Consider the following 26,578-nt stretch of genomic DNA (forward strand, 5'->3'; position numbering starts at 1 on the left):
AAAAGTGCGTGCGGCGTTGCAGCGGCGGGGCGGTGGGCGGCGAGAGCGGGTTGATTAATGATTAGATTTACGGTGTGGAGAGAGGAGGATGACTCACTCCCGTCTGATGTGATGTTCACCCCGCAACAGCTCGGCAGTGCGGTGGCACGCCGGGACCCGAGAGCCTGACACACTACCGCCGTGCTTCCGCCAATAGAAGTCAAACTTTTTTTTTTTTTTTTTTTTTTACCAAACTGCTTTCAGACGCGCCCGCGGCGCCGCCGAGACGCGCTGTTTGGTTTGAAACTTGAGCGGCTGTCACTTCGTTAGTTCAGAGAGAGAGAGACACCCGGGCGTCGTGATTTACCGTAAATGTCGTGACGCCTGATTGCCATGGAAACAGTGCTCCTGCGCTGAGACGAAAACTGTCCGTGTTTTAACTTCAGCATCAAATCTTTACAAAAAAAAAAAAAAAAAAAAAAAGGTTGGGGGGGTGTCGGATAAACCTGTTGGATACCTGACTGCTTTTTCTTTTTCTTTGCTTTTCTCTTGTCTCTGCTCTGGCTTTACTTTCCTCTGCCATTCCGCCACAAACCAGGTGAGTTTTTTTAAAATTTTGTTTTTTCTGCTCTATTATTATATCTCATACTGGCAAAAATTAAAAGGTTCTGTTATTTTATTTTTTTCCCCCCTCCTTCCCTCAACATATTGTTCAGTTTCAACCAAAAATATTGGCCTGCATGCTCATTTCACTCCGACTGGCTGTCAACTTATGAGCTGCATCCGCGTGTTGCAGTCAGTATAAACAGGCTCCGATGGTGGCACTGGAACTAATTACCAACATTTTGAGTTGAGAAAACCACATGCAATGACTGTATTGAAGCATTCAAGAATAAAAGTGGCACCACCAGCATGTGTATCTCCGGATCACGACCGTCCGTATGGCTCCACAATACAGTCAGTAAAATGCCACAATCCACTCACCAGGCTTGCTGGTTAAATATTTTATGAGTTTCAGAGCCGGTGCCACTGCAAGTGGTGCATTTCGTGTCGTTTTTTTTTTTTTTGCGCACAGGGAGAGAATCCAGGAGAGCCTACGACTGATGCTTCATTCAGTGGCTGTATGACTCATATAGTCTTTATCTATAAAGAAGCCAAGTGGCAGAAGAGCGGTCCTGCTGCAGGACCGAGCTGATGTAACCCCTGAGATTCACTAGAGGCTGCTGTGGGGCCACACTGTCCCTGTGCCCCGAGTTTGCAGGCTGCCGCTGACTGACTGCATTTTTGCACCTGATGACGGTCAAACACAAACTGATGATGCACAGGGCTGGTCACTTAATGCGCACTCAACAGATGAGCAGGAGCTGTTTAACAGGCCCAGGCCACTTTAAAAAAAAAATAGACAAAAATCAACACGGTTTGATATTTTTTAAACAGACCTAAAACATATATTTAAAAGTATTTTGATGCTGTTTTTGTCTCGATAGTTCCATTTTCATTTATTATATTTAATGCAATAATATGTTTTCTGTTGTCTTTATCCAAACAAGAACTAAAAATGCTAAAATGAAGGAAAATAATTATTTAAAAAAAAAAATTGTGCCAGAGCAAAATATGATAAAGATTATTCTGACATTTACAAGGCACAAAACAGATGGTGAAAGTTGGTGCCTCTTCACATTTTCAGGCTTTAGGGAATTTTACATATTCACTGTAGCTCAAAGACTATATTTCATAAACAACTGCTTTGATTTTGAATGAATTTGGACAGCATATTTGCTGGTAGTATCATGGAGCAGCAGGAAAAAAGCAGCACAGAGTAGCAGCACAACAACAAAACTGTATTAATGTAAATTTCTCCATTTACACTATATGTACAAGCTTAAGCTCTGCTGGTAACAGGCTAAAAATCGGACATTTGCCTCTGTACTGAATGAGTCAGTGCACAATAATGATGACGTACATTATTTCCCTCTTATTTGTAAGCGTTTTGCAAAATTCATGCAAATACAATGACATCAGCAGTCCAGAAATAGGGATATTAACCAAATGCCGATTATAAGCAAAATTATGCAGTCTGGTGTATAATCACAGCAATGTATACGCCCTGTTTGGCATGGTCGAAATTAGATTCAGTATACTCCTTCCTCAGAGGCAGATATACAGGTGCAACATAAATAGATGAGTCCAGCTTGTCTCGTCTACTAACCAGGTTGTCCCTGCATCGGTCGGCTGGTGAATGACAGACAGGTGAGTCACCTGTGAACAGCAGATGGACACGTGATCATGGGAGAAAAACAAGTAAAATGACGTGAGGAGCAGTTCATAATGCTGCTGGAATGTACTTTACCCACGTCAGAAAAAAAAAGTCCCTTTCAAAACTCACAATGGGTTGTGGGAAGGAGGTATTATGTTCTTATTTCACAGCTCAACCAGTCATCGGTCGCCTCTGATCTTCAGTATATTCAGTTTGGATCTGTTTGAGAAATAAGTGTGAGAATACATTTTTATTTGCAGATGAACTGGTTGAATTACCTCGTTCAAGTGCAAACAGAAGGTCAACATAATAACATTACATTTGTTACAGTAAACATAATAAGTGTGAATTTGTTTCTGTGCATTACCAGTGGTTTAATCTCCTCCTTTGCCATTCAGTTGACTTTGCCACAGGTTATAATTTTGTTGCCATCTAGTGGCAGCCAGGTAACCACAGAGACATCCTCAGTCCTCAGAGCTGGCCATTACGCTGCGTGTTGACTGGCTGAATTTCAAAATGTAGCAAATAAACAATTAGCAAGTATTCAAACAGAGAGGAATGAGGATGAAAACATCTCTGGCAAAAGCCTTCAACTCACTTATTTGTATATGTTTGATTGCATTTGGGCATTTGAGGCTCGCCCGGAGGAAAGGAAAACAAAAGGGAAGATGCCAAGTCTACGAAGGTGGAGACCCGAGGTGTCCAAATTCTCTCCAATGAAGGGACACAAATTTATCTGGATGAAGAGCCAGGAGCCAGAAATAAATGTTAATGTTATGTGAAGTTGCATTTTATTAAAATGTGATACAGGAAACTAACATTATAAATCTAAAATACAATTTCAGAATAATTTAAACAATACTCTTTAATCTTTAGTCATCTTTCTAATTTTCTCTTGTCAGTGTGGCACTGCCTCGATCTCTCATCCTGACTGGCAGCCCTAAATCAGTGACGTCGATGCAGCGACTGCACATGAACCTTAGCAGAAGAGAGAGAGAATATCATCATTCTTCGTAGCTTAGACGTAGGCCAATATAATTTAATAGGGAACCATAACAGCACAATGATGTACTTGTCCGTTAAACTCATTATGTACTCCTTAGTAAAACTAAATTTACAGTTTGTCATCATTATGATTATTATTTTACGGTATTTAGAGAATAAGGGGAATAAGCATGAGCTTGTCAAATGCCGTGGTCGGCCAAAACAAAGAGGGTGCAGGCCAAACTTGGCCTGGGGCCCCCAAATTGGGCTGCTCTGGCCTAAACATTTAAGTAAAGATACCGATACGGAGATGAGGATGTGGACATGGTACTACATCTATATGCTACTGACACAGAGGACAAAAGGACAAGACTAGTGCTTTATGTTTTCTAACTTTTCATTTGCCATTATGAGACATTAGCCACAATGTGATGCAACTTCAGATCTTTTATTTCACAGGTAAGGACGATGGAGCTCCAAACAGAGAAGAGGTTCCACAACTTGACCTTTGAGCAAGTTCAGGCTCTCGACAAAGTCCTGACTGAGGTCATCCCCATCCACGGCCGAGGAAATTTTCCTACACTGCAGGTGAGAGCGAAAGACATCATCCGTGTGGTGAAGGATCGGCTGGTCGAAAGAGACATCCAGGTTAAAGACATACGTCTTAACGGAGCGACGGCCAGCCACGTCCTGGTGAGAGACAACGGTGTGGGCTACAGAGATTTAGACATCATTTTTGGAGTGGAGCTGCCCAGGCAGGAGGACTTTCAGGTGATTAAGGAGGTGGTGCTGGGCAGCCTTCGAGACCTCCTCCCTTGCGGGGTCAACAGACGGAAGATCACCTGTCTGACAATGAAGGAAGCCTACGTGCAAAAGATGGTGAAAGTTTTCAACGAGCATGACAGATGGAGCCTCATCTCGCTTTCGAACAACAGAGCTAAAACTGTTGGGCTCAGATTCGTCAGTTCCCTTCGAAGGCAGTTTGAGTTCAGCGTGGACTCCTTCCAGATAATACTAGATCGTATGCTGGAGTCCTACTGGGAGACTGAAAGGAAACAAGGAGGAAAGTTGGCGCTGAATGCTGGGAGTCTGTCTAAAAGAGAGAAAGAGGATGAAAACAAAAAACAAGAGCAATCGAGCATTCCTCGGGATGTTGAAGAGGATGGTGAAAAAGAGTCCGCAATGACAACCAGCGCAAAAAGTCCGTGCCAGGATGAAACCGTTTCTGTGCTTGACAAAGAGCTGCCACAGGACAAGGCTGAGCTTGTAGATGGAAAGCAAGAGACGCAGCAGGTGTTGGAACCTGAGAAACTAAACCTGCAGCAGGAGGAAGCGGAGGCAGACGGCATCGAAGATGTTCATTCAGAGGAGGACATCGTGTTTGAGCTGGGTGAAGAAAATAGAGAAGAGAAAGGACGGTTTCATGATGATTTTCCTTCAGCTACATCTCCTAAAGCTTTATTCACAGATGTCAGGGATCCTCTCCTGACACATGCATGTTCAGAGCTACAGAGTAATGAAGAACTGTGCGAGCCACAAGTTTCCAAGCCCGTGTCCACAGAGCAAACTGAAAAGTCTTCACTGGAAATAGGCCACAGTGAGGAAATTCCTCCGTTCAAAGTAGACATGGTAATCAGCAGGATTGAAAATATCCCAAACCTACAAGATTCACATCACCTTGAGTTCTCTTTTCCTCCTCCAGCTAAAAAGACCTGCAGCACATCACAGGACATTGTGCTGGACTACTGCCCCTCACCAAAGTTACAAAGGAAAATGTCACGGAAGTTGATCAGCAAGCCTGAAAAATGGTCTTTACTGACTGAATTGTCGGACCTTACAACACAGCTGTTTCCACCCATAGAAATACCCAAACCACTGCAGCCAAAACCGCCTTTGATGGACAGTCCTCCAGTTCATGACTCCAAGGCAGAGAACTGTGAGGGAACAGACGTCCTCACAGTTCCCACATGCAGTCCAGGCAGTACACTTCAGGAAGGGACTGGCTCTAGTGAAACTGTTGAACAAACTGTGAAGCCAAAACACTCAAAGAAGCCTCCTGATTCAGAGACTCAAAGCCACGCATGTGTAGCCAGCGGAGCCTCACAGGTTCAGGCGGATGATCAAAAACCCGGGCTGGCAGACGCTGTCCCGAACATATACGGGTCAAGCCCTTCGGTCGGGGCCGCTGGGGAGCCCACCATCGCCGTCGAAGCCGAGTGCATGTACGGAGACTTCGAGCAGGCGATGGACCACCTTCGCCACCGCCTCATCGCCACCCGCAACCCGGAGGAGATCCGAGGAGGGGGCCTGCTAAAATACAGCGACCTGCTGGTGAGGAACTTCAGGCCAGCCAGCGAGATCGAGATCAAGTCCTTGGAGCGATACATGTGCTCCCGCTTCTTCATCGACTTCCCCGACGTGAGCGAGCAGCAGCGGAAGATCGAGGCCTACTTGCAGTGCCATTTCATCGGCAACGAGGAGACGAGCAAGTACGACTATCTGATGACCCTGCGGCGTGTGATCGACGAAAGCACGGTGTGTTTGATGGGACACGAGAGGAGACAGACGCTCAACATGATCACAGTCCTGGCTCTGAGGGTGCTGGGCGAGCAGAACGCCATCCCCAACACGGCCAACGTCACCTGCTTCTATCAGCCGGCGCCGTACATGACGGAGCCCATTTACAACAGCTACTTCATCACTCAGGCCCAGCCCCCCCTCGTCTACCACCCGTACCCGCTACACGTCCACATGCACACGGGCCTGGTGTAGCTACGGTGACGTGCCCACAGGGAGGCATGCGGGCTGCTTTCAGCATGGTGCTCTGCAACGCAGAGGCACAAATGGAAGTTTTAGCGACAACAGGCAACCACGGGCGCAGTGTTGTTTAATGTCTTGAAAGACGATGAAAGGTCCGAACTAAAAGGGGGTCTGGAGGCAAAGCACGTGACCCTTTCAAGATGTACACTTTTGAAGAGGAAAGAAACGCCGGGAGTCCACTTTTCAGAGAGCTTGTCGAGAGGATTTTATTGACGCTGAGGGACTTGGTTTATGGCTGTTTCAGCTGGGTTTTGGCAGGGCTCTGTCCTGATCACCCTGCCCTGTTGAGGAGAATGTTGTAATGTGATAACTCTCTATGACAAGGCGATAAACTTCTCTATCATATAAAACATAATCTATGAAACACCTGCTGGCAACAAATACCTTATTCTGGGTAAAGTTTGAGTCATGATGAATCCTTAACATTTCTGAGGGGTTAAAGCCCCATTTAGCTGTTTCGTGAGTCTCTGTAGAGTAAAATTCAACATGTGGCTAGTCCTGTGTATTCACTGTATAGAAATAGAACAACATTTACTGAGGGTATACATTAGACAAAATCTCTTGTGGTATTTCCATGATATCGTAAGTGTTGTTTTTGTGAATGTAAACACCTCATTTCAGAGAGCTCCAAGGTTCAGTGCCATCAGGGACTGTGGGAAAATGATAAGGCTGGTGAGAGGGGCTTTATTAGATGGAAATAAAACAAGACTTTTTACATTAAAGGTCCTGAAAACATACAATCATAGTTAAAGTTTTTTTTGGGGAAAAAAACATCTTATCGGTTACTAAGAGATGAACACTTTAAAGCCGAGTTCAGACTACATGATATCGAACTAAAATATGTGAATCACCCTCTCTCTCTCTCTCTCCAGTTGTGTCACAGCTGAAGTAAAGAGCTTTTCCACACACAACATGGTGAAATGAAAGACTGAAAGCTAAAGGACAGACAAATCATACGGTCCTCTTTGTGCGACTCACCAACGGACCGACAGTTTTATTTTCTCCCTCTTACATTGTGCAGGTTGTGGTGGACTAATGTGTTGTGTACCATGTGCTTCGGCCAAGTCACGTCAACAGTTTATGACTCCATAATCGGGACACAGTAACCATCTTATCAGACAAAAATATTGTGTTGTCTGAATCCAGCCTGTTCTGTTCTGTGTCCTCACACCCAGCGAGGCAGATGGACGCCCACCTCTGAGTCTGATTCTGTTGGAGGGTTCTTCCTGTTAAAAGGGACTTTGTCCTTCAAACTGTTCTTAATGTGGAAATTGTTGAATTTTTGGGTTTCTCTCCATAAAATTACAAGATCTCGACCATCCTGCGTTAAGTGCCCTGGGATGACTTGTGTTGGGATTTGACGCTATATAAATACAATTTAATAAAACTGAGTTGTATTGAATTGAATTGAATTGGAAAGTTGATCAAAGGTGTACGAGCAACTTAAGCAAACAACCCATCCAACTGTTAACCGATTGTGATCCAAATGTTGCTAAAAACAACAACAATCATGTGAATAGTCAATAGTGCTTTTCTCCAACTGAGCACTATTATTTCCTGTCGAATAACCAAAACTGTTCAAATTCAGGCAGAAAAACATGTGGCACCTCATAATTCATACTAAAACACGAATCGAGAAAACATGTTTAATGTTGTATTTTAACAAAAAGAGAATAAAACTGCACCACCCCCATCTTTTCTGACCTCTCTCCTCACCTAATTAACTTTCCTACAGACCCTTAGACAATTACACTGAACCTGTGATCCCAACCAGTGACAGATGTTATGCAGATGTTGAGTTGTGCTTTTGTATTGTAATCATTTTTATCACAGTGCATTATGAACTTGGATCCGTGCCCATACGTCAATAAATTTACCTGCATTATATCAAATAAATTCACCTCTTCCTCGTCTGAGAATCGTCACCAGGATCTGCTTTAGCTTTCTCGTTTTTTGATTTGACAAATCTCTTGAAGTGAACAGCTGAAAATGCAGAGAGCATGTCGAACTCCTGTTCTTCTCACAGACTCTCAGTGTACTACGTGGTGACAGTTGTTTGTTGTCGTGGACGAAGTGACCGCACGTTCTGTCGGGATTATGCCTGTTACTGTGTGCAAAAGTGTTACTGCACATTTCAATTATTTAAGCTGTCTATAGTGCAGCCGGCAGTTCTTGCACTCTGTCCCCGTGTTTGTTCATTGTGTATGCAAAGTACATGTATAAAATATTATTTTTTTTTTTAAACAGACAATGTAAGCACAGGTTAGGATATGTGGGCATATGTTACACTAAGTCTGAAACTGAAGCACAATTTAAATGCACTTAGATGTTGTCGAGTAATGAAGGTGTTTTAACTGCTTGTGATTCTCCAACTACATATTGAAGACATCTAAAATAGTGTGTGCAGTCGTGCCCCGTGTAACTTTAAAGTGGTCGTATCTATTGTAAGACTCTGGGTTTGTTGTGTATTGTTAAGGAACTGTTATGCCAGTAGAGAAGCTCCAATATGATGTGTAGTTGCTCACATTGTTGTGTGATAATAAAATATAACACAGCCGCTCTTTGTGTGGAGTCTTGCTTTGGTGGTCTGAGTGACACTGGGACATCTTCAGGGCTACTACTTTGGGCAACTTCAAGTTTTACTCGATTGCATCCTCATCAAATGGAGGTGATTTTGGTGCCATGGCAACACTTGGCATGCAACGTACACAAAATAGTAGCAGCCTGCTGTTGTCTAAATCATTTGCACTTTTCCAGCTTCATCCACTGCACAGCCGGCACGCTTGGTTGACCTGTTCACCCATCCTAATGCTCAGTACACAGTGAATGTCACTACTTCCTGTTCTAAGGGTGACGCACCCTTAGTCTCATCTCTGTTACAGCACATATTTATGAGATTGTTACATTATTTAGAGAAACAATCCTGAGACCTGTAACAGTTGCTTGGTGTGTTTTATAGTTTAAATTATACCTACTTCTTGTTTTCTGGTTTTCACAACAGTCCAATGATAAGCATTTATATCTTGCTGCATTTATACATCTATTCAGAGTATGTAATCCTAATCCTGATCCTAGTTTTAATACCGAAGAAGCACAATCTTTGTTGGACCATACTTCCTGCACTAACCCTGATCACTCTCATTCTTACTGTTGTAAAAACACATTTTAATGATCACATTTTAGTCACTTGATATGATCAGATCCCCAAAAGCGAGTATTCACCTCCTTTCAAGGGTGTTACCAACTAAAATGTCCTCTTACCTCTTCTTATTTTTGTTTAACTCCGTATCATTAACTACACAACACTTTGCTTTGACCCCTTGTCGTCCTAAAAGTGACTGTTACCTCTTTACGCATCAATCCATTTTAATTCCAACGATCCTCCAGCATCTCTGCAGTTTCTAGGTGTGGTGTGGTGATGCGTCACAGCTCAACCTTGTTTGCTCCTCGGCTGACTCACCCCCCAGCTTTCAGTGTATTAATGCAGTTAGGCAGCTGCGAGTGGTACAGTCAGGTTTATGACTACCTGCCTATCGCAGTCAATAGACAGTCGGCAAAAACTCTTGAATCCCTGCCTTCGGTGGTTGTTTACGACCCACCATAAAGAAAACAGATGAGTCAGTCCCAGCGCTGGTGAATAAGCCCTTCAGGCTTGAACACGAACAGACATCACTTAGGTTAGACATGGAAAATTTTCCAAGAGAAATCCATTTTTTTTTTATTTAAAAAAAGAAAAACACATACAATCAAAACATCATGTATAAAAGACAGTCATATAAGCTTATTCCACCTACAGCAGAATGTTATTGTCGTATTTGTCGTCCACTAATCTAATGCTTTGAGGCAAGACTAAGCGCCACCTACTATAAGAAAATAAGATCGTAGTCTTCTCACACTCAGCCGCAATACTTTCAAGACACCAGTTAATGCTGCCGCTCCAAGCACCGCACAGAGAGATGCTGATTTGTGTGTTTTATCTGTAAAAACCTGACACTCACCAAACTGTAAAACGACCTCCAAGGCCTCCCTCTCATGTCAGTGACCACACACACGCACACACTCACACGCACACACTCACCCACACACCCACACACCCACACACCCACACAGAGGGAGGGATGAGGAGGTGTGTTTGGTTTAATCTGGGAATGTGAGTCCTCTTTTCTAGTATCTCCTGGCTGGACGCCGCCTCAGATAATTTAGTGCAATGTTCGCACGACTGAGATTTATAGAAGAAAAAAAAAAAACGAAAAAAAAAAAAAAAAAAAAAACGAAAAAAAACAACAACTTCAGATCAGTCAGGAATCACAGAGTATGAAGAAAAGAAATAAACACAGTGATTGTATAATGACATGGAAAAAGCCATCATGTGTGCAGTTGATCTGCCCAAAGTTAGAAACCCATCAGTCCATCGGTGGTTAGAAACAAAGGGAGAAGAAAATGGCACAACACATTAACAAAGGGCTGATCATTGGCTGCTACCTTTGCTTTCGACCAGAACAATCAAGAATCAGAGGAGACCTTCGGCTTAATCATGCACAGGTTGAAATAGACTTCTAGTTATGTCCTATTGAACAGTTCAAACTTCAAAAAAAACCAAAAGACTGGAGTCAAGAGTGTGCTGGCACAGTTCAAACATTCTTGCACAAAAATCACGAGAGGGTTCATCTTATTTCTCTTTCTCTAATATCTCTAAAACTCAGCTGCCACAAGGAGTAGATACATGTGCAAATATTTCCTTTTCCTCAACCATCAACGTACGAAATAGTCGAAGTCACCCAAGTATAATACAATGGAAAAATAAATATTTCTGTGGAAGAGAGTTGGCCAGGGACCCTTTTTGCTTTTGCGTGTGCTGGGTGGGGGAGGGGTCGCAGAAGTAACCATGAATGGATGCAGGTGGGATCCGTCAAATGTGTACAATAGTACACATACAAAAAGGATGCAGTGGCTTTTTTACCCATAAACTCTTCAAAACAAAAAAAAAATACAAATAAATCACCCGATTCTACCTAAATAACAGAATTAAAGAGCCCCAAAAAAATAGTCAACACCAGAAAAAGGAAGCAGAAGAAAAACATTTAACATTCACAGGCCAAAGACATCAAGAGGGACATTACTATGTTAGTTTTCTACTGACTTTTCACCAGTATTGCCAATCCAGAGACACTAGACAGAACAAAATCAGAATGAGGTGAGCTCTGACAACTAAGGCTTGCTGCTGTAAGTACCCAAAAAGTGGACATCAGTTACCTTAAAGGACCAGTGTGTAGGATGTAGCGGCATCTAGTGGCGAGGACGCAGATTGCAGTAAACTGAACACCCCTCTCAAGTCAGTGTTTGGTTTGTCCCTTCTGGGCCACTGTAGAAACACAGCAGCATGCCAGGTTCTGGGGAAGAGGACCCGCTCCCTGTGTAGATACCAAGGGCTCCTTGTGACATAACACAAACGCAACGATTCGTAGTTTTAGGTGATTTAACACCAATGAAAACCTGATTATGAATATTATTTTGGATTCATTCCAAAAGATCTTCCTAAATCCGACACAATGCTCCTTTAAGTGATGCTGCACGTGACTCACAGTGTCCGTGACTGAACTTCGTGACCTCTCACATGACAGTTTATTTGAATTCCTCGCCTGAAAAAAAATCTAAACGGCACAGAAATATGAGCACCATTTTTTTTTTTTGGCATCGCCGCATCCTTCTTTGGTGAACAGGAGTTAAGAAAAAGTCGTGGGAGGGACGAGGAGGAGTCGATGTAGTGTTGTAGCACTGGACGTGGAAAAACGCACGGGATGAGGAGGAGAAGAGCCGTGGCGTGTCGTAAAGGCTCTTCCAGCGAGCAGTAAGGCCGAGGTGAGTTAGTCCAGTTTGGAGAGGGTCCGTGTTGAACAGTGGCTCCGTCGACCGGGGAAGAAACATCCGTGGCAACAATTTATGAGCACCAGCTATCAGTTTGAGAGTCATAAGCAGTTTCAAATAAAAAGAAAATCATATATATATATATATATTCTTATATATACACTTTTACAAAAAAGAAAAAAAAAAAATCCCTGATGTTTTCGTCATGTTGAACAGTTTTTTTTTTTATTGAGGTTTGAAAAGGGGTGCGACGTGTCAGTGACCCCAGCCCATGAGGTGGCTGACACGGGCTTTCTCAGTCATGCGGCGTACCCGTCCTGAACGGGACCTGCCCAGGTTGAGGGGGTCTTCCTTCGACCCATGGCCATCGTCCTCCGATTCGTCCCTGTACAGAACTGTCCTGCGGCCCTGGTTGCGTGTGTTGACCCGCCGAGACTTGACCTGGTGGCCTCTCGGACTGCTAACTGCTGCTGCTGCTGCTGCTGCTGCTGCTGCTGCTGCTGCTGCTGCTGCTGCTGCCCCCCTCTGCACCTCATCAGAGTTGTTATCATCGTCCTCCTCCTCCTCCTCCTCCTCCTCCTCCTCCTCCTCGGGGCTCCTCCTCTTCCTCAGGCTCCTCCTCCTCTTCCTCTTCGTCCTCCTCCTCCTCCTCTCCCTCTTCATGTCTTACATCCACCTGTTGTTGTTGTTGTTGCTGCTGCTGCTGCTGCTCCCCCTCTTCCTCCTCCTCCTCCTCCTCCTCTTCTTCTTCTTCTTCTTCTTCGTCTTCTTCTTCTTCTTCATCCTCCTCTTGTGCCTCCTCCTCATCTTCCTCCTCCTCCTCCTCCTCCTCTTCCTCCTCCGGTACCGGCAGCTGGACTCGTGCTCTTTTCGGTCCAGGCGTCATGTCCTCTCCTCCTTTGTGTCTCCTTTTCCCTGAGGCCGCCATCTTGCCCTTCGCTGCGACGCACACCGACAAGCAGGGGGCTTTGCTGTAGTCGTGATCTCCTCCCTCCACGAACTTCTCCATCTCAGACTCTGAGCTGTTCTCGCTGTCGGACGACGAGGACGAAGAGGAAGACGACGAAGAGGAGGACGAGTCCGATGAGGAGCTGTTGGACCCGGATGCCTCCTCGTCGTTGTCGGACTCGTCTCGGCCGTGGTGCTGTTTGGAGCCGTTGCTTAGATGGACGTTACGCCGGCGCCCTGATGCAACACAAGAGCAATGGTTCATTTCCGCATCGCAACTTTTTCAACACACTGACGAGAAAACCGATTCAGTTGGACTGGGTCGCTTGTGATACCTGACTTCTTCACTGGAGTAGCCTGGCTGCGGGTCACCCGCTGGGGCTCTTGATTACTGCTCTCGACGCTTGTCCCTGAACTTGGAGAAGAAGGCTGCATATCTTCTTCCTCTGCTACACTGCTGCTTTGCTGAACTAAAAAAAAAACAAAAAAAAAACAACAACAGTAATTACACCAATCGGATAAGTCATCACATTAGAAAACACAACAGTTCTATTAGTGAAGATTTTCTAAGGAGGTCATTGAAATATATGACCATCAACGAACAACGCTGAGAGGCCATTTCGCTAACAAGCGACTGTGCAACGAGGACGATGCTACCATATTGATATGTTTACCATATTCACCGTCTCGTGTGTTAGGATGCGAACGTTAGCAGAGGCTTGTGTGATTAGCTTTGCAGGTTATTTGGTCAGAAACAAAATGGATAGATTGAAATTTTGGCCAGATGTTGGTGCCGGAGGAAAAATTAAAGCTCATTTTAATGCTGGTAGCAGAAGACATTTTTCTCTTTAGGGGCAACAGTGGAAAAAAAAAAAAAAAAGGTTGAAAAAAGCTGAAATCAGGACACAGACACAGAACTAGACTTCTGTCAGGCTGCGTTTCAAAGGAAATATTGCCCATACATTTTCATACCAGGGACATTTGAGGACTGATACAACCTTCATAGCGTAAAGAGATTAGTTTTCTCATTGGATAATGACTAAATTAAGGCCATTACCGTTTTGGAAGTGTAACAATTCTGACTTCCCCGTCTCTCTCAGCAACATTTCACAGCACAATTCTGCACAAGAAAAAGTCCTAGAAAACACAGTAAGGCACAACAGTGCAGACGTACCCTGACATAGTCTCTGAGACCGATTCTTCGTTGAGCTCTGGGATTTTTTTGGTTTCCCTGACTTGTGCTTCCCTTTTGGGCTGGACATATAAAAAAAGAACAGAGAAAAGAAGCAACACATCAGAATAATCGACAACACACAACAGCAGGGTACCTCCAACTTTGAACACTTTCAAATCCAGGACCTGAAATGACATCAAAGAGAAAACACAAGAAGCCACACTTTCAGTATTTCTAAAGCTGTTTAACTTTAGCACTTGTGAGATATTTTTAGACACCCTGAGCACACGGGAATGAAAAAATAAATTTGATAACAGAGTGTGGAGGTTTGTGAATGAGTCTCAGTACCTGGGCGATGGACTGTTAGGCGGCGAGCTGCCTCCGTTGTGCAATCTATCCCTGTAATTGAGTCTCTGACGGGTCCGCCGTTCGTTCTGAATGGCAGATTTGTAGTCCGACATGATGGAGATGATGTGTTTTTCGAAGAAGGCCGACAAACTGAGGGTCATGGTATAGATCTGGACAAATTAAAAAAATAAAAAAGGCCAAAAAATTAGCTACTGCTTTCTCAGACTTAACCAGAGTACAGCATGTTTTTCTTTTAATCTCAGGGATGCAACTTCACCTGTGACTTCTTGTTGGGTGTGTATGCTTTAGAGTTGCTGAAAATGAGGCGGATGTCTTTGGCAAACTCCATGGGATTTTCATAGTTCCCCACTAGCAGCGTCTCTGACACTGTGGACAGATCCATGGGAGTGTCGATGATGTCTCGATAGTCCTGAATGAAAAGGTTCAAAGGAATTCATTAGACTTTCACTCTTACTTTTACACCTACAGCATATATATTTATTTATATATTCATGTATTTCTCCCGTTACTTCACATCGTATGAAGAGGCATGAGCGGTGGTTCATCCAGACTGACTTACCGGATACTCAAAGAGATCCACAGGCTGTCTGAATGGTTCTGAATCCGAGGAGACAGTCATTCGACGCAACAGCTCTCGACATTGACCTCGCCATACTTTCACATCCAAAACCACACCGCGCTTTGCAGAATTTGAGTTGGATCCCTGGCAGAGAGAAAATAAAATGCACTGAGAACGGATCTACTGCGGCTGATTTTAAAAGACATGTCAAGGTCTAAAGATGAACTGCTGTAGGTAGAATCTGGCCCCTATTACCCGATGTCCTGTAGAAGTCCCTGGAGTGTCGGAGTCCACATCCAGGTCAATCTGCAGGGTAACACATACAAAAATGGATTACTATTTACAGCAGAAACAATAGCTTAAAAAAAAAAAAAAATCATCCACCATAAAACAACAACAACACACAACTGAAGGGTCTCACCTCAGCTTCTCCTCCACTGCTGACCTCTGACTTCATTCTGCGATACAGATCCAAGATGTCTGTGCAGCTCTGGTCCCTGAAGGAGACGGCAGGTCAACGTATCAGACACGTGTGTAGGAGTATTTATCAGTGTTACTCCAGTATTGAAGCATCAATGACGTGGCCATAACATAGGGAGTGTTGCAGTGGAGTCTTACCCAATGTAGTGGAGGAGAACATCCGTCACCACCTTGGCAGCAGCTACAATGGGGCTTTGGGGTTCATTGAAAGTGCGGGCATTGTGTTCAATGTAACGCACCTCCCACATTAATGCAGAGATCCGCCTGCAGCAGAGAGGAACATCAGCAGAAGTCAACACATCAGAACTTAAAAGAAAAAAAGGTGACTGTGTGAAGTTATGTGGGCTGCCTCACCTGTGAAAGCGATTCTCCACTCGTTTGCGGACGGTGCTGAGGTCAGTGGGGTAAGCCACCACAGTACAGTACAGAGGGTAGTCCCGCAGGTTTACCGGTAAAGCGAATGCTTTGGCTACATCTGTGGGCGAACACAAAAAAGGTCAGACAAGGCAAAAATGAACAATGAAAGACTTTCTCTTATGAACCCTGTGGTGGCAAACCTAGTGTCTGGAGCTGATCGATGCCATGGATGACTCGCTCACAGTCTTCATCTCGAGTGTGAGCCCCCCATTCTCCTTCTTGAGGGCTGTAGAGCAGAGCCATGATCTCCTCTTCTGCCACCTCCACCCCATCACCGACCTGTTCTGGCAGCGCAGCTGATGGAGACACAAAATGTTTCAGAAACTGCAGTTAGTGGGCTGCTCAGAACAAACATAAAGGAAAAAGTCAAAAAGAAACAAGACTAGGTCAAACCCTCATATATGACTGGACTGTGTAGGAAATGCTGGAGGGCTTTTAATTTGAAACAAGGGTTTTTCATTTAATTAGGCTGGGAGAAGCGGCAGCAGTAATGCAGTTGTTCTACTGGAGTGTAGTGGACAAGAGGGAGCTGAGTCGCATCCCTACGATCACCTTTGGTCATGAACTCTGAGTAATGACTGAAAATATAAGATCACGAAGCGGCTCAGGAACCTGGGGGACGAGCTGGAGGAAGTTGAAGGGAAAAGGGATGTCTGGCCTTCTCTGCTTTCCCTATTGCCACCAAGAGGAGCTTTTGAAACAGACACTCGCGGTGTTTGGCCGACCAGTGGTGAAACTATGATCACTCTGTCAGTCAGTCACATTCGTGTTTACAGGACTGACCCTGCTGCTCCGGTCCAATTTAAAATAAGCTGCAAAATACTTTTCTAGGAAGCTGGAGGTTACATGTCAAGAAAAGTTTCCTTTAGTTAAATGCCAAGCATTAGAATGCAATAAAAACACATCCATGTTATAGTCACAAAATAGGGTTATTTTACAGTATTTATATTCATCTTTGGTTTTACAATGATGTTTTAAAATTTGTGCAATCTTGTGTTGTTTTTCCCATTTTGTCTGCAAACAAACAAACTATCACATTATAAAAAAATCCTTTTGCAAGTTTGTGACCACGACCACTGACCTTCCTCAGGAATAGGCTCCATATCCCAGGGACTCATTTTCTCCCGCTCACCATTATCCCACCTGATAAAACAAAATACATTCATTTGTTATTAAAATCTCACTTTGTCTGAGATTACAGTCACTTATCTGATTTAACTTGAATGTCACCGGGTCAGCGCAGAAGAACATAGTATTAACAGAGAGCTCTATATATATATATATACACATAATACATGGAGTATAATACTCATCCAGCAGCTGCCCACACTGTAGAGATCCAGACTTACTTTACTGCATAGCACTGAAACAGGCTGTCTGGATACTCCAGCTGCAGCGGCTCCTGATCCTCCACAGATCCGAACCACCAGGCGTTGTCAATGATGCTGCGGAACCTCATACCTGAAGAGACGATCGAAAATAAGTAAACACCCGCCCACAACAATGAACACGAGTCTTTAAATGACTGCTGGGGACTCACTAACCTGGCTGCCAGTTGTGCTCTTTAGCCTCGTTGTAAAACTGCTGCAGTACCAGAAAATCAATGACATCTGGCATGTCATGATACCTTGGGAGTGTGGGGGTGAAAAAGTGGTAAATACATGTTCTTACAGAAGATTTTAGTCATTTATTATGCTGCATATAGCGAATATAAAAGCTCACTTTAAGGAGAAAGACTCATTGGTCATCTTCCCTGAGACTGGATCCAAGAGAGCCAGCTTTAGGCAGCAGAGGGTGGGAGGTCCCACTTCATATTTAATTCCAACCACCTTCACAGATTCCTGGTCCTTAAGGGGTCGCAGAGGAGACAACAGTAAAACTCAGGATCAACGCACGTCCACCTGAATTTATTGTTATAGATCATTTGAAACGAAGTCCAATAAGGTCTTGGTGGCAGTGATAATTGGATAATTCTGCACACTTCACTTTGCTCCACAAAAACACCAACAGATCATGAAGCATCGCAGACAAAAGATTTAGGTCTTAAAGGTCTGACAATTTTCAGTACAAAGAGCATCGGGTTACCAGTTCCAGAGAGTCAAAAAAATTGGCATCTGTTTTCCTGTTCTCTAAAGAGCTAATGCTAATATGGAGCACGTATTAATAAAACTGTGCCTTACCCTGAGGTTGAGTCTGTTCCACGGCTGTTTCTGAGGGTTGATGCTGTAGGCCTTGGCCTTGCGAACCGCCCGGACGTAGGCCTGATGGCCCTGCTTGAAGTAGATGAGCTGGAGAAGGAGAAGAGACTCCAGATTAAAATGGATGTAATGTAATATATTTTTCTGTTTGATGTTAGAGTGACAGTCCTCACTTCATCTCCCATTTGTGGAACAAAAGGAGAGCGGCGTGGGATGGTCTCCATTATCCACGATGGTGGCAGCCACTCCTCCGCATCGAGTCCAGCCAGAGAGGACGTGGGTTTCTGAGTGGAAATGATTTGTACAGCATTTTCAGAGACCGCATCGAAAACCTGGACAAAGATATGTTTTTACCAAAAGTAATGTCAGCTCACCTGTTTGGTCTCCTTGGGCTTCTTCCTCTTCTCAGTTTCCCTTTTCTTTGCCTCCTTGGCCTCGTTTCCGCCTTCTTCCTCCTCAGAGCTGCTGTAACCCACGGACTGTACAGGCCTCCTGGTTGGTCGCTTCGGTGGCTGGAGGTTGATCCCAGCATCGGCTGTCCAATCAGAATATTCACTGGAGGAGTCACTGAGAACGAAGAAGAGGTGCTGTTAGGTGGATGTTCAGAACAACATCTTAAAAAACACCGCTCAGTGAAATGAGCTATTTACCTGGAGCTGCTTTCACTCTGCCACCGAGCTTCACCATCAGAGGAGGCTTCGTTTTGCTGCACCTGTTCTGCTGCCTGTCAACACAAAGACACAGCACCATTATGATCATTATAAAGGACACTTCACAGATTATTTGTTGTGTTGTGATTTCATAGCATGTGTAACATTGCTACTCATGTTTGGATATGGAGAGTCGCTACACGGGACATACATCTCCATCGCTGTCTGATTCCATCTGGCTGTCAGAGTTACGTCGGCTGCTGGAGTTTCGACTCCTGTTTCTGGGACGGCGGACTTGAGCTGAGCGGGTTTGATAGGTGTGGCGCTGCTGCTTTTTTTTTTTGGTCGGCCGCAGGGAGCGCAGACGGGTAGCCATCAGGTCGCTCTACGAAGTGCGAAAGGGTGGTAAAAAATTAAAAGAGAAGGAATGATTTAGCATCTGTAGTATTTCGGACTTGTGGCAACAACAGTGACGTGAGAAGTTGCGTACCTTGGATGCGCAGGTTACCGGTTTCTTCCTCCTCTCTACATTGTAAAGAGAACATTCCATGTCGCCTTTGGCTCGTCTGCACTCCTCAGAAACTCTAAAAGAAATCCGTCATGTTACTAAAAAACATATAGTTTAAAAAAAAAGAAGAAGAAGTTGTTGTTTAATCCCACTGAGCCCAATTGTGACTGCATGATTCTGGAAGTTCTAAAAGTTATGTTGGTTGCTTTGAGCAAGAAATTTAACTTTCAAATGAAAAAAAATGGTCTTGATTAAAATTCATCAAAGTCATGTGTGCAAGAACAGTTTACTTCCTACGTGCACCTCTGCAAGAATATGTCTTCTACAAAAGGAAGTATAACACCTTATTAACAGATAGAGTAATCATATTTCGTACTTTACTACTGACATATTTTTGGAATTATACTCCTGCGTATATATTTCGCTCATAAGAGGTAGGAATTTGTTAAAGGTCACTATTGAGAGCCAGTATAAAACCCAATATTTTACTATTTTGACCAGCATAAAATAAAAAAAAGGCATGAAGTTTGTGTGCATGTGTTAAATTTATAAAGGAAACGTTTGGGATTAAAGAAGTTAAAAATGTTCTGTGTACTGCACCTAAAACTAATGTATTCCCCTCCATCTGCCTCACCTGGATGTCCCTTGTGGCACTTCAGTAACCACCACTCTGCGGCTCCAGGCCAGCAGGTCCCTCTCCGTGGCCACTTGACTAGGAAGGGCATTATGCTGCATCTGCCACACCCCATCCACCTGCCCACTTCTGCGAGTTTCGGCCGCTGGGGAAGAAGCCATTATCTCTGCTGCGTCACCAGCTAAAAACACCAATGAAATGTCTTTGTTATGATTTTATGTTCTTTGGGAAATACGGCATTTTTTAAAAGTTAACAGCACTTAACTGCTAAATATCGATAAAAAAAAAAAAAACTATAGAAAAAGAAATATGCTCAGAGGTTTGCAGTAAATCTCATGCATAATTTAAGGTGATGTGAACTAGCCAAAGACATACTGTATATTACAGTATATACCAGACAAATATCTCTAAAATGTTCTTTCATAATGTTAAACAAAACACACCTTCTTCCCCTTCGGCCTGCGGTTCTACGTCCTGCTGCTCGTCCTGCTCCTCCTGCAGCTGTCTGATGAGATTGTCCAATAGGCTTTCGGAATTTTCTGCCGTTTGCTGGCCAAGTACCTGCTCAACCAACTCTCCATCACCTGAGCAACAAAGAGGCAGAACACGAGTCACGCTCAGTCGGTCATTTTAAGGCTGTGAAACCATTCAGAGTGGTATGTGTAAACAAGTGGGCATTTTTACTGTTTGCCATGTATCCTAGCTGAGGTATTAGCTGGTCCTCCTTGCAGTTCTCTCTTCCTGGCACCAAGCGCTGGTAGAGAGGAGGATGAGGGTTCCCATCGATATCCACCAGGAAGGGTGGAGGCATGAGATGGGGGGCCTGTTGCGTCTGCTCGTCCAGGACGTAGTTATTAGCGTCGCGAATGAGAGGTCGGTAGTCCGTGTGGAAGAACATCTGGTCAGGAATCTGGAGGGGATCAAGAGTTGATGTGGTGAGGTATAAGAAGTATATTACAGTACAAAGCTTTTTTTTTTTATGGTTACTCAAGAACAGATTGTATAACCACAAATCCACTATGTTGTCAAACTGTGTTTATTCTGAATGCTCCTTTAAAAAGTGACTATTAAGGTTAAATATGTTTGGTGCCAACAGTCACATGCAGTTACCTTCTCATATGGTCTGCTGCAACCGAAGCCAAAGATGAGCAAATGGCCATGTGAGTCAGTGCAGGCAAAATGTTGCCCATCAGCTGAGAACTTGCAGTCATAAATAGCACCATGGCCCTGGCCCTCAATCTGGAAACAAATATTTCATATTAACTCAATGCTAGACTAGAAAAAACAACAAACACCCCCGGTGGATGAATCTGATAATTGCAGATCAATTACCATGTTGAAGAAATTGCGGATCTTGGCTCCTTTGCTCAGATCCCAGATGTTAATGTTGCCATCGTGGCCGGCAGATAACATGATGCGAGAGTCAAAGGGGTGAGCCTCCATCACAAACACCTCGTCATCATGACCCTTGAAAACAGAAACATTCAGGGTGGTAAGTTTGTCAAACAGATGTTTTACTTTTTTTTAAAAAAATGATTATTATTAAGAAGCTGCACAGGGGAAATGCAACTTTCAGTCACTCACAGACAAAATGTGCAACAGCTGTCCTGACGTTGCGCTCCAAACTTTGAGCAGGTAGTTTGACACCGCTGTGATGATGGTGGTGTCCGCTCGATCCCAGGCCACCATGGTCACCACCAGCTTGGTTTTATCATCCCCAGTGGCAGCAGCGCTCCTACAAAAAAAAAATAATATCCCATCAGACATCAAACACAAAAAGACAGAAATGGCAGTGTGAAGCTCGGTTTTCTGTCTTACCCGGGCAGCCTTGCAGCCATGTCCAAAGTGACACTTTTCCACTCTTGTTGCTGGTAATGCCAGATCCTGGCTGTGCCGTCACGACTGCCGCTCACAAACCTTAGGCTGGACTCACAAACACATTTAACTGTCAGAGCCTCATAAAGCGCGCAAAAACAGATTTAAGTCTGTGTAGATCGCAGCAAACACACTCACCTGTCACTGTTGTTGCTAAACTGGACGACTACAACTTTATCCTAAAAAGCGAACCAGAATATAGGTTAGACTGAGACTCCGTTTTAAGAGTAATACAGTGGGGACCAATAATGACGCAGGATACTGGATTTCGTTTCTTACCGTGTGAGCATCCATCTCCGAAACCTTCATTGGAGTTTCAGCACCAAGATAGTAGACCCTGATCGTGTGGTCTGTGCCCCCGGTAGCCATGAACATGCCACCTAATAACAGTAAACAGAATGACATGGAAAATATTAAGCTATGAAAATAAATATGTCTTTATCAATTAAGCAGCAGTTATTCTGTCACTCAAATGATGTCTTCACAAATTATTTGTGGTCATTTGCCCTGAGTTAGCCAATTATGATATTACTTAAAAGTAAAAGTAGCAGAAATTGCTCTAAAATAAACCGGACGGAATTTATTGTATTTTACTTTTAGTAACAGGAGAAGAAACAAACACATAACCGAGAAGTTATGTAATTAGTGATCTCTGTACATCTGAAAAATTAGATGTTATCTGGCATGCAAATATACTTACCACTGCTGAAAGAGGAAGTGGAGACTTGTACTCCCGGACGTGAACGCTCAACAAACTTCACTGGTTGATCACTGAGGAAAAAGGACAAACACAAAGGCTTCAGTTATTCAAATGATAAAGAAAGCAATGACGAGCTTTGATGCCTTGATACTTACTTGAACTTCATGCTGAGTGAGTGCCACTTCCAGAAACACACCATGCCGTCTGCACCTGTTGAGGCCAGGTATCGCGTTGTCCCTTTGACTGCAGGACAAAACTAAGAGGAGAGAAAGTCAGTGTTGGTTGGTCATGATCAAAGACTGACCAGTATTTAACATGACATTACAGCAGCAAACAGCTGGTTAAAGTTGACATGGTTCAGAGCAAGAACAGAAAATCAAGGTAGTATGGTCAATATAAGACAAAGACTTCAGGTGAGATTATTCGGCTATAAAATCCGGATGTTTTTTTTCTGTTTCCGTGGCTCCTTCAGTTGAGCTCAGTTAAAGAAAACCTTCCCAATCTGAGAATTAAATGTTACATTTTTTCCTTTAACGTGTATCACCTGTATGGATGTGATGGAGGCAGCATGGGCCTGCAGAACAGTGATGGGCGCACAGGTGCGGAGGCACCATACTCTGATGGTTTTGTCACAGCTGGCCGAGGCGATGAGACTGTTCTCGTGGTTGACAGCCATGTCGCAGATCTCTGCTGAGTGGCCGCGGAGTGTTGCCAGGAGCCGGCCGTCATCCGTGGCCCAGATTTTCACCAGGCAGTCATCAGAACCCTAAAACACATCAGACACGGACACATAAATAAGACCGTGTCATTGGGAGCTACCCACAAATGAAGAGTGTTTGTTAGTCTCCAGTTAACTGTTAAAAACTGTGAACAAAAGTTCAATGTCATCTTCACGTGCAAAAGTGAATCATGCAAACAAATTAATTAACATATAAATTTATACTTTTGTGACAAAAAAAAAAAAAAAAATAGTCTGTATGTGTTGAGGTGTTTCTAATTTATTTCAGCACAGGATAGCCAATTTCAACTCTGCCGATGTCAAGATGCCTGTTTTAGCATTTTCTGTTTTGGGACAGCTCAAATTTGCCTTAATGTGACCCAACACCTGAAAGCACACCTTCTGAGACACATTACAAAAAAGGCTGCATTGCAATCATCACTCACCGTAAATATCCGACGACCGGTGCGGTCAAAGGCTACACAGTACACTGAAGAAAGGTGACCTAGGATACGTTTGTGTATCTTCATGTGTTGGTAGGAGGAAGACGGTAGGGCCTGGCCAAAGCGAGCAGTGGCTGTGGCCTGGCGAGCACCCATGATGGACACTTGATAAAAAATAAAAACATGTCAGGATGATTAATACAGGCATTACGCTGCTACAGAGTGCTCCAAATTTGTACAAATTAATTAAAAAAGGTTTCACATACCAACATTCGGAGCATTTCCATTGCTGACTGGAGGTTCTGGAGGACGTCCTCGATGGAGTGCAGCGACAGCTGTGCCCCTGCATACTTTGTGGCTACAACCTAAAGTACACAGACAGCGGGTAAAAAATAATTGTGAAAAATCAACGACTATTGATTTGGAAACAGATCTATTGGACTCAAACAGCATAAATCTAACAACTACTGTAGTTGTGGTATGAGGACTGTCTATAAGTACGAAGAGAATAGGGTGGGTGGGAGGAAAATGCTCACTTTTGGTTGTACGTAGCAGGGACTGTTTTCCCAGCCCAAGGAGTGTTTGGACCCCGGGAACACTAGGTGGGATCTCCTTCTCTATGAGCGGGCCTATCCGCTGGCAAACACGGAGCAGATAGTCCGCAGGAATGTGCTCGTTCAAAATCACCTGCACGAGTCACAGACAATTATCACCATGTCATGCAACAAATATATAAACAACATTTAATAACATACCAAAACATTACAATCTCCGTTTTACTCTTAAACACTAATAAAAAAATGTGAAAACTTTTAAGAAATACAAAAAAAACTCAGGCTTGTTTAAATAAAATAAACAACCAGTGCTTATTACAGACAGCAATACAATCATTACAACTGACCACAACTGGTTCTTTGAGACGGATAAAAAAACAAAAACAAAGGTGAGTTAAAAGCTTTAAAGATTTAAGACTGTGTCAGCGGTCTTCTTTTTTTTTTTTTGCACAAAGACAAAACATGAACGTTTTCAATAAGGAGTCCTTCAATTATTATTATTGCTTTAGAATTGGACAAAAAAAGATCATAGATTTGCATATTGCGTTTTCAATCTATTAGCAGACTTCCCAGTATATTATCAATAAGAAATATTATCTCAAAGGTTGGGTGGACTGATTTAGCCATCAATTTATTTTCCAATTATTTTGCATTAGCTTAAAATAAATAATATATCACATAATTATAATAATTATGAACTATCTATGACTTATCAATAACTATGAATGCAAAAAACTTTGCAGTTGAACTGCAACACTGTTTGCTCCACATGTTTATGTAACTTATTTTATAAGTTTACATTCTCAAACAAGCAATATAAAATAGACACTGCATGGAAAAAACAGCATTTTTACTTTCTGTAAATTAAAATACTCTAAAAAAATCTGTTATTTTTTATTATAGTTACAAGAAACATATATTCAATGATAACATACAAATAACTACGCAATCTAACACAAATATACAACTTCTTTCCCCCCCATTCCTGTTTATATTTGCTCGTAAGTATAATCTATGGCATGTTTTTTTTGTATTCAGGTAGTTGAAAAACAATCCACAGAAAGGGAGGGCGATGGGAAGAAAGAGGCGGGACCCGAGAAGCTAACAGCCAATCGAAACACTCTCTTTCGATTCTTCCGGTTCGCCAGCAACGTTACTGTAATTTCATTGGCTCCAAATGATGACCGACGGCTATCTGGATCCGACTGAGCCTATCATTACCCGCCCTCGTCTCCATTCTCCGCCTACTAGCCCACACAATAGCAAAGCCCCGTATATCGTTATTTATGAACAGGCCCGCACCAATATCGATGATTAACTGTATTATAATAAATATAAACACATTTAAAACCGCGTTATTTCTCAGCGTTTAACAGAATAAATAAAAACTGACATTCACTAAGCGGCTTCTGTCGATTAAGAAGGAGAATAAAACGTGTTTTTTTATTTGATTAAAGAAGTTAATTAAATAAACTCACCCAGTCTCGGAAGGTGCGTTTGTACTTCTTCCCGTCCCAACTCCATCGTTGCGGAACCAACTAAAGTTGGAAAAACAAAAATCTTGTTAAAAGATAAAAAAAAAAAAACAGCCCGTGTCGATCCGTCAGGAGCAAAACGGAGAAATAACAATGAACACCGGAGAAAAAAAAAAAAAACGACAACAAATAAACACCGAGAAGCTTCCTCTCCAACATTATGCATCACTACGGAAAGCACACAGATGAGAATAAAAGGTGGAGGTACCTCGTACTCCTCCAGCTCCTCCGTCAGGATCTGACAACACACAGTTAGCCTCGGTTAGCTCCTCGTTAAAGACCATTAACAACACAGTTATTGTTCGTTGTTGTTGTTGTTGTTGTTTACTACCTGTGCTGCTTTTTTACAAGGTCCGGACTGCAGGAATCTGGTGATGAGGTAATACAGTTCTGTGAAGGAGAGAGAAAACAGGGATCGGTTCGTCAGCTCCGGTACCCGACCCCACCGAGACCCGGCTCGGTTACCGGAGCTCCGCTTAGCTGACAACAAACACAAACCCGCAACGAACTTATGAGGAGGGGAAAAAAATAGGGCACAAAAAAACCCAAAATGTTGGTTCCGTCGCGAGTGAAAGGGACACGCTGCACTCACCCGACTCGGTCTGTGAACACCGCTCTCTCGCCATTACTCGGTAGGACAGGCGACATTAAGACAAACTGGTGTTTTAGCTCGCTCGTTAGCCGCCGGCGAGCTAACAGCAGCTAGGTGTGTGAAGCTAACCCAGGCTAAGTGAATGGCCTCCTCCTTTCTCGAGTTGTTCCCAGGCCAGCCGGCGCTCTGCAGCAGCGCCCTCTAGTGACGCACCGCGGCGCCGCACTCGGGTTTATTTTATTTATTTTATATCCAGAATGAACGCATAGAACAAATGTTTTAATATTCACATTTACGACGGGCAGTCCCCGACAACTTC

General features: G+C 43.5%; 2 protein-coding genes across 2 annotated transcripts; one reads left to right on the top strand and one right to left on the bottom strand.

Annotated features, from left to right (window-relative positions):
• The first annotated feature begins 49 nt into the window (after positions 1-49).
• LOC138196581 (terminal nucleotidyltransferase 5D-like) lies at positions 50-8,592 on the top strand. Its single transcript, XM_069146755.1, has 2 exons — positions 50-577; positions 3,680-8,592. Exon 2 carries the CDS (start codon positions 3,689-3,691, stop codon positions 5,990-5,992), a length of 2,304 nt encoding a protein of 767 aa, XP_069002856.1. The 5' UTR covers positions 50-577; positions 3,680-3,688; the 3' UTR covers positions 5,993-8,592.
• Positions 8,593-9,729: 1,137 nt separating this feature from the next.
• brwd3 (bromodomain and WD repeat domain containing 3) lies at positions 9,730-26,409 on the bottom strand. The gene is given in 41 exon segments (XM_069146757.1): positions 9,730-12,497; positions 12,499-13,090; positions 13,189-13,323; positions 14,028-14,107; positions 14,376-14,545; positions 14,653-14,805; positions 14,956-15,099; positions 15,211-15,261; positions 15,377-15,452; positions 15,574-15,699; positions 15,790-15,910; positions 15,993-16,148; positions 16,934-16,995; positions 17,202-17,313; positions 17,397-17,479; positions 17,575-17,699; positions 18,033-18,140; positions 18,224-18,334; positions 18,425-18,617; positions 18,701-18,774; positions 18,912-19,085; positions 19,191-19,284; positions 19,843-20,023; positions 20,286-20,426; positions 20,527-20,752; positions 20,953-21,081; positions 21,175-21,309; positions 21,427-21,577; positions 21,661-21,765; positions 21,856-21,896; positions 21,997-22,097; positions 22,418-22,488; positions 22,573-22,673; positions 22,962-23,183; positions 23,582-23,742; positions 23,845-23,943; positions 24,115-24,265; positions 25,611-25,670; positions 25,876-25,905; positions 25,999-26,057; positions 26,260-26,409. Coding segments are annotated over 41 exon segments (5,475 nt in total). The 5' UTR covers positions 26,294-26,409; the 3' UTR covers positions 9,730-12,160.
• Positions 26,410-26,578: the final 169 nt, after the last annotated feature.

This window comes from Embiotoca jacksoni, unplaced genomic scaffold (assembly GCF_022577435.1).
Source record: "Embiotoca jacksoni isolate LCO1_2020_lvr unplaced genomic scaffold, fEmbJac1.0.p SCAF_13, whole genome shotgun sequence".
Taxonomy (NCBI): Eukaryota; Metazoa; Chordata; class Actinopteri; family Embiotocidae; genus Embiotoca; species Embiotoca jacksoni.

Coding starts and splice junctions, on each gene's coding strand:
- LOC138196581 (XM_069146755.1), top strand. CDS start 3,689: ATGGAGCTCCAAACAGAGAAGAGGTTCCACAACTTGACCTTTGAGCAA.